Source organism: Mastigoproctus giganteus, chromosome 12, assembly GCF_048544385.1.
Source record: "Mastigoproctus giganteus isolate SK-2022 chromosome 12, ASM4854438v1, whole genome shotgun sequence".
NCBI classification, from domain to species: Eukaryota; Metazoa; Arthropoda; class Arachnida; order Uropygi; family Thelyphonidae; genus Mastigoproctus; species Mastigoproctus giganteus.
In genome coordinates this window covers 52,739,912-52,753,220 of record NC_143586.1, presented here as the reverse complement: position 1 = coordinate 52,753,220, position 13,309 = coordinate 52,739,912, and the positions used below count along the sequence as shown (strand labels likewise).

Here is a 13,309-nt window from a genome sequence, read left to right as displayed (position 1 = left end):
GTTTATATTTTGTAATGCTTCTGTAGACAAGACCCCTTGAATGTCTAAGAAACCCTCATCCCTGACCTCTGCATTCTACAGCATAGCTCACTCTAGTCATATTACGGTAATTCTTCACTTTTACTGTTATACAGTTAATTTTAACTCATTCTGGAGGTTTTTTTTTTGTGCCCACATGCATCCATTATGTTAAAACAGAAAAGGGTACTAGAGTGTAACTTTAATCAGTCTGTAATCACGCACGCATGCACGCACGCGCACGCACGCACGCACACACACACACACACACAGCAAAGAGATGTAGCTCTTGCTGCCAAGTTGATGCTTTGAAATTTATATAGTTCCATTCGATATTAGTATTAGTAAAGTAAGACAAAGGGAAAAAGCAAATTAGGTTCATATTAAATTACCATGCATGTTGCAAATTAAATTTTCAACAAATACAGTCACAGCCACTTTATTATAGCCTCTAAACATCTCATGAGTGCTCAACAAGTTTGTTAAGTTCCACAATGAATGTTACTTTTTTTTTTCATATATTTTATTGGCATATTTATTTATTGCTTTTCTCCCAATACCCTTTGTCTATGTGATTGTAGTTTCATAAATTATGGTATTTTTCAGGAGAATATCCTTTGCAGTTAATTAGAGATTATTTGAACCAGAACTTTGGCAGCAGGAAAAATATGTGTTTCTCTCATTATATAAATAAATGGTTAGACCACATCTGGAATACTGTATACAGGCTTGGAAACATTTCAGTAGGAACATAGATGAGCTAGAAAGAGAAGAGAACCAGGTTAATTGGGGCCAGAAACATTATTCTTACCAAGAAAGACTGGCATTTTTCCCAGGGTAATGTAAATCGTGGCATCAGTAAACTAGGCATCTGCGTGACCTAACTGAAGCGTATAATGCTTTAAAGAGTTAAGTAAATCAAATCAGATGATACATACAAGGGGAAAAATTTATATCAAGAAAGGATGATTGCAGAATAGATGGATGGAAATTCACATTCATTCAAAGAGTAATTTGTTGTTGGAATAGACTTTCATCTAGTGTTATGGAAATTTGAAAGATTCAGATGAATTATCGGAAGGAATTGGCAAATGAAGGGACTATTTGTTTTCTTTTTTTGGCTGATGCTGTATAAGCTTTATTTCCTTTTATTACTTTGCTAATAATAATAATAATAATAAAAAAAATTTTAAAAATCAGTATCAATTCAGATTCCAAAAGTTAATATTATTAACTTATCTCTAATGCTAATGAAAGATCCTATCACATATAGCTAGGTCTAAACAATGCTACAAAGTTTTATCAAATTAATTCAGAGAAATAACTAATTGCAATTACTAGTAATTTCAAATGTTTACGACAGATACAGATCATTTAAAGCAACAACACACCTGTTCTGAGGAAACATTAGATTATTATATAAGAGATTATTATATAAACATTAGATTATATAATAATCTAATAACATTAGATTATTATATAAACTAACCATAGATTATTATATAAGAGATAAAATAATTGGGTTGTCTACTAATTTTTCATCACTATGAGCTAATGGCCACCTCTCTCTTCCCCACCCACCAGTCAGCAGCAAGGAGTGACCAGGTGCATATTTAAACCAATATTTGTATTTTCTCTTTAATTCCATTGACTAAAAATAAATCAACAATGATAAACCAATCTTCTTGAATTTATTACCGATGTATATAAGCTCGCTTTCTTGAACTGTTTGCTACTACTAATACTAAATATATGGAAATGTTGAAAAAAAAAAAAAAAAAAAGCTGTGAGCTAGGATTAAATTTGAAAGTCTGCAATTCAGCTCAGACATGACAGGAGAGAGAATATACATAAGACTTGTCAATAAATTTGGCCACAAAGACTGTGTAAGGCTCATGAGGTAAAATTTTTCTCAGCATGGTCTATGCTTGTTAAGAAGGGAGCTGGCCTTAGTCGGCTTTGTGCCATAAAAAACCAAATGACTGCTGATAATCAGATCAAGAATATTATTTTCTCTCATTACCCTTCTAACATGTTGGCGTAGAATGCAGTCATCCATGAAAAAAAAACTACACATTTGGAATACTGTGTCCAAATATGGAGACTGCACCTAAGAAAAGATATCAAGCTTCTTAAAAAGGTCTTAAGCTGGGCAAACCACTTGGTGAGGGCTGCTAAAGGGCATCGATATGAAGAAATACTTTGAATATATGGGCTACAGTGCTTGGAAACCAGCCAAGTGAGAGAGACCTCACTGAGGTATATAAGGCTCTGAGAGAGAATAATAAAATTAATGAAGGCAAACTTTTCATTACTATAAATGATTTTAAAGCTAAGAAGAAAGCGATTTACACTAGATTGCAGAATAGTTTCTTTTAGCCAGCAAATTGTTAATTACTGGAATAAGTTACCTTGAGGCTGATAGCTTGGAGATATTCAGGTCACCTGGTTAGCTACCTACATGTGGAGGAAACACATAAGCTGCTTACGTCCTTTTATTTTTTTTATTATTATTTTTTAAAATTTAGCATTAGCATTAGCATTAGTAGAGGCATTTGATGCAAGAAAGCAAGCTTATGCAGCATCAGCCAAAAAAAAAAAAAAAAAAAACCCACTTCCACTTCACCCCTCTGTTCGTTCAAAATACCTGTCCAGCTGAGCCTTAAACTTATTTAGGCTATCAACCTCCACCACAAGGGATGGAAGTCTGTTCCACCAACCAACCACCCGCTGGCTAAAGGCAAATTTCCGCACGTCTATCCTACATCTGTCTTTCCTCAATTTGAATTTATGCCCTCTCAGGTGATTTTTCTGAGCTAGAGGAAGAATCCCATCAGCATTGAGCATGCTTAAACCATTCAAGGCTTTATACACCTCTATCAGATCACCTCGCTGGTGCCTAGTCTCCAGACACTGTAATTTGCAAAACTTAAGCCTTTCTTTGTAAGAGCACCCCTTTGTTCCATTCACTAATCTTGTTGCCCTTCTCTGTACTTGTTCCAGCAGCTCTACATCCTTCTTGAAATGAGGCCTCCAGACCTGTATACAGTACTCTAGGTGTGGCCTGACCATCGCCTTATACAATGGAATAATCACCTCCTTATCCCTGCTGGAAAAATTCCTGTATATCATTGACAATACTCCATGAGCTACTCTTGCAGCCCGTCTGCACTGCTCACAGAACTTCATATCTGCCTGCACAACCACCCCCAAGTCCCTTTCATTCTCTACCACTGTCAACGTAGTACCACAGAGTTGATACATTGCTCTGGGGTTGCTGTTTCCCATGTGTAGTACTTTACATTTGTCAATGTTAAACTTCATTTGCCACCTCTCAGCCCATCTGCTCAACCTTTCCAGATCCTGTTGCAGCAGCATAGTGTCAGTAGTGTCCTTGACAACCCTGCCAACCTTTGTATCGTCTGCAAACTTGGACATTAAGCCCGATATACTATCATCAATATCATTTATAAATACAGAAAACAATAATGGACCCAACACTGAGCCCTGAGGGACTCCACTAATAACATCAGTCCACGATGAGCAGTGTCCATTGATTACCACTCTCTGTCTTCTCCCCCTCAACCACCCCTTTATCCATAGCAGCAATTTGCCTCCAATGTCACACTGCTCCAATTTGTGTAGCAGTCTTCCATGTGCAACAGTATCAAAAGCCTTTCTAAGATCCAAGTATATAATATCAAAGTTATTCCCTGCATCCAGTTCTTTTGTGACTGCATCATAGTATCCAATCAAGTTGGTCAGGCAAGACTTCCCCTTAACAAAACCATGCTGTGTCTGAGCTATAACTGAAGTCTTGTCTAAATGATCCTGCAGTGCTTCTTTAACCAGTGCCTCCATTACTTTTCCTGGAACAGAAGTTAGGCTCACAGGTCTAGTCTTCCTTGTGTCAGCCTTCGATCCTCCTTTGTGAATTGGGGTCACATTTGCACATTTCCAGTCTATGGGTACCTCCCCTGAGTCCAAGGAAGCTCTCATAATTATGGCTAAGGGTTTGCTTACTTCCTTTGCTGCCTCCTTTAATATAACTGGATAGATCCCATCCACCCCGGGTGCCTTTCTTGTGTTTATCTTCAACAGTTTCTCCTCCACTTTACTCCCAGTTATTTCAAGATTCTGTAGCTTACTGCTAGAGTTGAATACACCTCTGGCATTCCCCTTGCTGAATAACTCCTCATGTGTGAATGTCGATGCAAAATATTCATTTAGTTTGTTAGCTACCTGAGCAGGATCATCAACAGTTGACCCATCAATATCAAGTGGACCAATCTGATTCATCCCCTTCCTTCTAGAGTTTACATAAGTAAAGAACTCTTTGCTGTTTTTCTTTGCATCCCTTGCCAAGGATTTCTCGTAATCTGCCTTCGCCTGCCTAACCTCCTTTGTAACTTGGTTGCATATCAACTTGTATCTATCATAGGCTTCTGTGTCATGTGTTAATTTGTATGTATCCCATGCATTTTTCTTCTCTGCCATATGCCTCATTAGTTCATCTGACATCCATTTTGGCCTAAACCTTGAACAATATTTCTTAGTTGGTATGTAAAGCCTAGTAGCTTCCAAGATAAGTTCTTTGAATGCTTCTCATTTTGAATTTGCTGTTGGTAACATCATCAGTTGGTCCCACTGTATAGAATTTAAATACTGTCTCAGTCCATCGTAGTCGCCTTTATGGAAGCAATAACCCTTTCCTTTACCCCTAATGGTAGTTACCTCTTTGAGTAAATCCCACTTCAGCACACTGTGATCACTGCCACCTAGTGGTTCATTTATCTGCAGATTCTTAATGCATGAAGAATCACTGCTGATAATCAAATCAAGAGTATTACTCCCTCTAGTTGCCTCCCGAACATGCTGATGTAGAAAACAATCATCCAATAAATCCACAAAAGCCCTGCTAGTGTGTGCGTAACCAGCCCCCAAATTCCAGTCAATATCTGGGAAATTAAAATCTCCCATTATAAGACTCTCTGATTTACTGGCCCACTCTATTTCCCTGTACAGTTCCTTATTATACTCATCAGAGTCATTAGGCCTATAGCACACTCCTACTCTCAATTTTGATCTCCCAATGCTTATGTCACACCAAACTGACTCCACACTGCACTGTCCAGCAATGTCGACTGGCTTCACTTCCTTGGTTTTTATGTGTTTCTTAACTAATAGCATAACCCCTCCCCCCTTCCTATCCTGTCTATCCTTTCTGTAGACGTTGTACTCCCCAAATTGCAGTTCTGCATCCCTTATATCTGTGTGACACCACGTCTCTGATATCCCAACAATATCTGCCTTCGATGTTTTGAGCAATACCTCAAATTCATCAAATTTATTTACTAAACTCCTAGCATTGGTGTACGCGCAAGTATACCTGCACCTGTTTCTATTCTTAGCTACCCTAACACAACCCATGTGTTTACTTGTACCGCAATGGCTCCCAGCAGTCTCTGAAATACCATGCATCTTGTTTTTCAGGCTTCTGCTCATTCTAATAGAAGCAGTGCAAGAATCTCTTTCACCTCTGCCAGTGGCTACTGTCAATCTATTGGTCTTTGTCTCCCCCCAAGCTAGCAGTTTTCCGACCCACCTAACACTGCCTCGATAGCATCAGCAAATATTCTTGCACCCTTTCTATTTAAGTGTATCCCATCCCTGTAGAAGCAATCTCTCCTGTTAACAATAGTTTCTTTTAGCCAGCAAATTGTTAATTACTGGAATAAGTTACCTTGAGGCTGATAGCTTGGAGATATTCAGGTTACCTGGTTAGCTACCTACATGTGGAGGAAACACATAAGCTGCTTACGTCCTTTTATTTTTTTTTTTATTATTTTTTAAAATTTAGTTATAGTTTTTTTTTTTTTGTACATGCAGTAAAAGTCTGTTGACTACATCACTAATATTAAAAGTTCACAATACAAAATAAATAAATAAATAAATAAATAATCAGCATTCATTTTCATTCATTACTTTTTTATAGAAGCAAACAACTCATCAAGGTGCATATGATGTAAACAGGATTATTATTAGTAAAGAGCAATGTAATGAACCGTATCTTGAAATGCAATCGGTTTTTGTACTATTCATATATTAATTCTGAAAGTGTACTTACTTTCTATTTATTTGTATTTGACTATAAAAAAACAGCAAATTTTTAAGCTTTTGGTTGTGCTTTGTGTTTTGGTTTTAAGCTTTTGGATTTTTTGAGCTTTTGGTTATCTAAGGTATTCTAGGTTCAAAAGGATATCCATTACTAACATAAGTTACCTCACTTAATACATAACTTGTGACTCTCCAAAACTTAATGATAAATTCAAGCACAAAAATAAAACATGTAGAATTAAATAAATAATTCTAAACATTTCCATAATTAAAATACCATAATTATAGATAAAATACCATAATTTCTTTAAGTTAAACGTTTGTAAATAAAACAACGTTCAAAACTTCAAATTAACAAAAGACAAAGGGAAAAAAAAAAATAGTCTCACACATAAAGGCTGCTCAGCTGGTTTCTAATACCTTAAAGTCTGTTCCAAATGGCTTCTAATATCTCACATATCAAACCTGTCAGGTCTAATACCCGACAAGCTTAACTCCTATTGCTCGGCACAAGATAACCTTAGAAACTTGCATACATACCATTCTTCTTCTTTGTGATTTAAGAAGAATTCATTAATCTGCTGTCTTCTGAATTCTAGTTTATATTCCCCATATTTTTTTACAGCTTCTTGGTCATCAATACCATCATCTTGGTTTGCTAAGAAGTACTTGAATGTCATCATTGGAGGTTGAGTAAGACCAGGTTCTACATCCCTATAGAAAATACAATATATGAAGGCAATTATTATCAATTTGGATTTTATGTATATAGTACCATCTCAAAAAGCATTACCAGAAGAAACTAAAAACTTCTATAATAATATTTAAAGGATGAAAAATTGATATTCAAGTCATGCTTCAAAGCAATGAATCATTTCCAATATTTTTAAATATAACACAAGACAACTACATGAGTTAAATTACTTTCAATTGTGTTTTTCTTTCTTTTTTTTCAACAGTAGATTTTGTAATGTGCACAGATTATATGACAAGGAATTTCAGGGTTCCTCAGATGACATTAATTAATTAAAAAACATATGTATATATACACTACTCTAAAAATTTATTAGAAAATCCAGTATTCTGACACCTCTACACGTGTTGTAGGAAAATGAAAAAATCTATGGCATGGTGGATCATGTAGTATAACAGATCAATACTGGAAAGCCAGATGATATCAACAACTGCACAAAAGGCATTATCACAGGTGCTTGTGCAGCAGGAACACTGTTATGGGCAGTAGCAGAATTTACCAATGCAGTGATGTTGTCAACGCTGAAGACAATCATCAAATCCAGTAACACTGAACTAGAGTGTTATTGGTTTTGGTGCAGCAAAATATAAGGGAATCTTAAATCAGGTTAAATCCTCTTTACCAGAACTATATGTACTTGAGTATTCTGCTCATGGGCCTCATTGGGAGTGCATCACAAGGCAGGTCATTAGATACTTGAGTCCCTGACAATTCCTTAGTTTTATGTCTCTAGGACATCCACTTTCTTCAGCAATGCAAATTCATCTTGCAATGCACTAAGTTTTGAGATTTTAGCATTAGTAGAGGCATACGATGCAAGAAAGCAAGCTTATGCAGCATCAGCAAAAAAAAAAAAAAAAAAAAAATACCCTCCCATTTCATCCCTACATTCGTTCTAAATGCCTGTCCAGCTCAGCCTTAAATTTATTTAAGCTATCAATTTCCCCAACAACAGATGGAAATCAGTTCCAGCAATCAACAACCCGCTGGTTAACAAATTTTCAAATTTTCACACATCTATTCTACAACTGTCTTTCCTCAATTTCAATCTATGCCCCCTCAGGTTCTTAATCTGAGCAAGAGGAAGATCCCATCAGCATTCAGCTTGCTGAACCCATTCAAGGCCTTATGCACCTCAAACAGATCACCTCGCAGGTGCCTACTTTCCAGGTGCTGCAATTTGCAGAACTTAAGCCTTTCTTGGTAAGAGCATCCCTTTGGTCCCCTCACCAATCTTGTTTCCCTTCTTTGTACTCATTCTAGCAACTCTATATGCTTCCTAAAATGAGGCCCCCAGACCTGTATACGGTACTCTAGGTGTGACCTGACCATTGTCTTGTACAACGGGATAATCACCTTCCTGTCCCTGCTGGCAAAATTCCTATATATCATTGACAAGACCCCCATGACCTGCCATGGCAGCCCATCTACACTGCTCAGCGAACTTCATATTTGACTGCACAATTACCCCCAGGTCTTTTTCACTTTCCACTTCCCTGAGTGTAGTACCATACAATTGGTATGTTTCTCTTGACTTATTGCAATTCATAAGCAGTACTTTGCATTTGTCAATGTTAAACCTCAGTTGCCACTTCTCAGCCCATTTGCCCAACTTATCTAGATCCAGTTGGAGTAGCATACTGTCTTTACTGCCGTTAAAAACCCTGCCAACCTTTGTATCATCTGCAAACTTGGACATTAATCCTGATATACCTTCATCAATATCATTAATTAATACACAAAACAACAATGGGCCCAGCACCGAACCCTGGGAACTCCACTAAATAACATTTGTCCACGAAGGGCAGTGTCCATTGAATACCACTCTTTGTCGTCTCTCACTCAACTATCCCTTTTAGGTAGCAACTTTAAGGGTAGCAACTTACCCTTAATGCCATACCTCACCAATTTGTACACCAGTCTTCCATGTGCAACATTATCAAAAGCTTTTCTGAAATCCAAGTATATGATATCAAAATTATTTTTTTTGCATCCATTCCTTTGTGACCACATCATAGTATCCAATCAAATTAGTCGGACAAGATCTCCCTTTAACAAACCCATGCTGTGTCTTAACTATTACCGCAGTCTTGTCTAGATGATCCTGCAATGCTTCTTTAACCAGTGACTCCATTATTTTCCCCAGAACACAAATTAAACTAACAGGTCTATAGTTACTTCACAAAGGGGAGTTCACCTTTTGAACTCCCCTTTGTGAATTGGTGATACATTTGCACACCTCCAGTCCATGGGGACCTCCACTGAGTCCAAGGAAGCTCTCATAATTATGGCTAAGGGTTTGCTTACTTCCTTTGCTGCCTCCTTTAATATAACTAGATAGATCCCATCTACCCCAGTTATATATGCCTTTCTTATGGTTAACTTCAACAATTTCTCCTCCACTTTGCTCTCAGTTATTACAAAATAATGTAGCTCCCTGTTAGAGTTTGATAAACTTCTGGCATTCCTCCCATTGAATAACTCCTCATGTGTGAATGTAGATGCAAAATACTCATTCAGTTTATCAGCTACCTGAGCATGATCATCAATAGCCAACCAATCTATGTTAAGTGGTCCAATCTGAGTCATCCTTTTCCTTCTAGAGTTTACATAAGTAAAGAACTCTTTGCTGTTTTTCTTTGCATCCTTTGCCAAAGATTTCTCGTAATCTACCTTTGCCTTCCTAACCTCCTTTGTGACTTGATTACAGACAAGCTTATATCTGCCACAGGCTTCTGTGTCATCTGATAATTTATATGCACCCCATACATTTTTCTTCTCTTACACGAGCCTAATTAATTCATCTGATATCCATTTAGGCCTAATCCTTGAACAGTATTTCTTAGTGGGAATGAAAAGTCTAATAGTCTCCAAGATTAAGTCCCTGAAGGCTTCCCATTTAGAATTCAATGTTGATAACATCATCAGTTGATCCCACTGCACAGAATTTAAAAACTGTCTGAGATCCCTGTAGTCATCTTTACGAAACCAAAATCCCTTCCCTTGATGGTAGTTACATCTTTAAGTAATTCTCATATCAATACATTGTGATCACTGTCACCGAGTGGTTCCTTTATTGTTGTTGTTGTTGGGGTTTAAAGTGCAATGGCTACTTAGGCCATATTGCACTTATGGAAGTGGTGCATACTGTCTGCGTTTGTTGATTTAGAAGCAGTTAAATACGGTTATACAACTTATTCATTTTAGAAAGGAGAAGAATTCTGCGAGATTTGAATTTTCGCCTATGATATGGCGAAGTGACAAAGGTTCCTTTAAATTTGACAGAGAATTGAAAGACATTAGTCAAGCATTATAATATAGAGTACAGTCCAGAAGTATGTGTTTGACTGTGAGTGGTGTATGACAATGATTACACTGGGGAGGATCATTTCCTGACAGAAGAAACAGATGGGTTAAATGAGTATGACCGATTCTGGCTCTGGCTAGAATTACTTGTCTGTTTGCTATAGAGCTAGAAGCCCATAATTTTGGTAACGGTTTTATTTGGAGTAGTTTATTATGGAATTGTGTTTGCCACTGAAGAGTCCATTGATCCTTACATATTCTTTGTATATTCATTTTATAATCTATGACGGGTACTAGCGAATTCGTTGGGGCTGGGCTGGATGGATTTTTGGCAGCATCATCTGCAATTTGATTCCTGGTATTCCGGTATGGCCTGGGATCCAGCAGAAGATAACCTTTTCCTGATGCTCTCTAAGACGTATCAACTGTTTTGATGAGCTTTAATATCGGGTGAGTAGGCGGGGAATTGTTTTGCAATGCTAATACGGAACCTTGTGAGTCTGTGTATATTATGCTCTTTTGAATTGACATATGGAAGACATTTTCTAATGCAAGCTTTATGGCAAATAATTCAGTTGTGTAGCTACTACACTCTGTCGGAAGAGATTGAGAAATTATTTTATCAGGGAGTACCACTGCTGCACCCGATCCACTCTCAGACTTCGATCCATCTGTATATATTTTAGAGAAGTCAGGATAATGTTGAGCATGTTCAATGTGTAGCTGTTGGATGGTGAAGTCTGATAGAGAGTGTTTACCCCACTGATGGAAATACTTGTCACAACATGGCATGATGACAGACCATGGAGGGTCAGGATCTATAGGATCTTGCAAGATTTTATCGAAGTGTATATCCCAATCTTCTGTTAGATGTTTTAGCCTAATACCAGCAGGCCGAACTGTCTGTGGTTTGTTTCTATACAGGGTCATATACAGCGGATCATGAAGTATTGACCAATTAGGATGGGTTACCTGGCTTTGGATCTTGATTGCATAGTTTAACAGCAACATCTTTCTCCTGATATTTAGAGGAGGTTCATGGGCTTCGATATATAAACTTTGCACTGGAGATGTTCTGAACGCACCCAATGCTGTTCTAAGAGCTGAATGTTGAATAGGGTTGAGGTGAGATAAAACATTCTCCCTAGCAGAATCGAAAACAGGCGCCCCGTAGTCCAGGAGTGATCTAATTATGGTTCTGTATAGGTGAAGCAGGCTGTAACGATCTGCTCCCCATGTTGTTGCTGATAAAACTCTGAGTATGTTCAGTTTCTTTTGACAGTTTGTCCGGAGATATTCAACGTGTTTTTGGAAGTTTAACTTGCTGTCGAAAAATAATCCTAGTTAGACGAATACAATTAGCTATGGGAAGAGGATGGTTATTCAAGTGGAGCTCAGGCTCAGGATGCATACTGCATCTGTTACAGAAGTGTATGGCAGCAGATTTCTGGCTGGACAGTCTATAACCATTTTGTGTCATCCATGTCAGGATGCGATTAATTGATATTTGTAGCTGGCGTTCAATATAATGCATGTTTTGAGAATGACAGGATATTGAGAGATCATCTGCAAAAAGGTACGAATCTACAGTTTTCGGAATGAGTTCAATTATATGGTTCATTCTCATTGCAAATAAAGTGGCACTGAGAACCGACCCTTGCGGAATTCCTTCTTCTTGGGTAAAGATCTTAGAGAGGGTTCCCCGGTAACGAACTTGAAAGGATCTCTGATGTAGAAAATTTTTGATAAAGTATGGTAAATTACCTCTCAGGCCAAGAGAATGCAGATCTTTTAAGAGGCCGAATCGCCATGTAGTGTCAAAGGCTTTCTCAACGTCAAGACAGACCATTACGAGATGTTCCTTCTTGACGAAAGCATTTCTAATGTTTGTCTCGGTTTTGATCATGAGATCCAATGAAGTTCGATTTTCCGGAATCCAAATTGGTTGTTGTTAATCAAGTTTTGGGACTCCAGGAACCAAGTGAGACGGCGATGTAACATTTTCTCGAGGGTTTTGCTTAGACAGCTGGTAAGGGATATTGGTCTGTAATTTTGCGGAACAGAATGATCTTTACCAGGCTTTGCAATTGCTAGTACATAAGAATGACGCTAGGAACTTGGGAAGGTATGTTCGGAAAAAATTCGATTGAAAAATATGAGCAGTAAGGAGAGTGATCTCTGATCCAAATTTCGCAGCATTGCATAGTATATCCCATCTGGGCCAGCAGCACTGTTTCTTGAGTTGTTAGGGGATTGTTGCAGCTCAAGCATGGTAAATGGTTTATTATAAGATAAAGCGGAATTTCCAGTAAAATTTAATCTCGATTTCTCTGCAACCGTTTTAAGTTTTTGAAATGTTTGATCATAGGCGGTAGAAGAGGACAACTGAGAAAATACGATCCCCCAGTGCATTTGCTATTTCTGTAGGAGTAGTAAGCTCCTGTCCATTCCAGTTCAGTAGTGGGATGGATAAAGAAGGGAATTTACTGTTTAAACATTTTATTTTTCTCCAGATTAATCTGATATCGGTATTTTTATTTACTGATGAGGCGAATTTACTCCAATTTTCTTTTTTCGCTTTACATCTGATGAAACGGGCTTTTGCTCTAAGACGTTTATAACTAATAAGATTGGAGGTGGTTGGGTGTTTGCGGAAAAGGTTCCAAGCTTTGTTTTTCTCTTTTTTCGCATGATTACAGTCTTCATTCCACCAGTAATTTGTTTTTCGTCTATTTCTTACTTGACATTGAGGAATGGTAGCAGATACGGTTGTCAGAATTTGATTTGTGATGTGCTCAGTAACACTGTCGATGGAACAGGACTGAATAATGTAGTTGTCAAATGATATGTGCGTTCTGTATTTTGTCCAATCAGCTCTTGAAAATTTCCATTTAATTGGATTTTCCGTTGGGAAAGAACAGGATGTTTGAATTTTGCAGATTATGGGATAGTGGTCACTGCTATAAGGATCGCTTAGAGTTACCCACTCTATTCTTGGAAAGAGGATTGGGGAACAAATGGTAAGGTCTATTGTAGAAGTTGAACCTGTAGGGAGATAGATATACGTGGGAGTGCCAGTATTTAGTAAAGTTAAATTTTGCCTGTCTATCAACA

The 13,309-nt window shown here is 37.7% G+C and overlaps 1 protein-coding gene across 1 annotated transcript in view; it reads right to left on the bottom strand.

Annotated features, from left to right (window-relative positions):
- Ars2 (arsenic resistance protein 2) overlaps positions 1–13,309 on the bottom strand; it is a 308,719-nt gene that overhangs the window by 223,886 nt on the left and 71,524 nt on the right. The window contains exon 5 of the mRNA XM_090386894.1: positions 6,676–6,849. Coding sequence (XP_090243020.1) covers positions 6,676–6,849 — 174 coding nt within the window. The remainder of the gene's footprint in view (positions 1–6,675; positions 6,850–13,309) is intronic.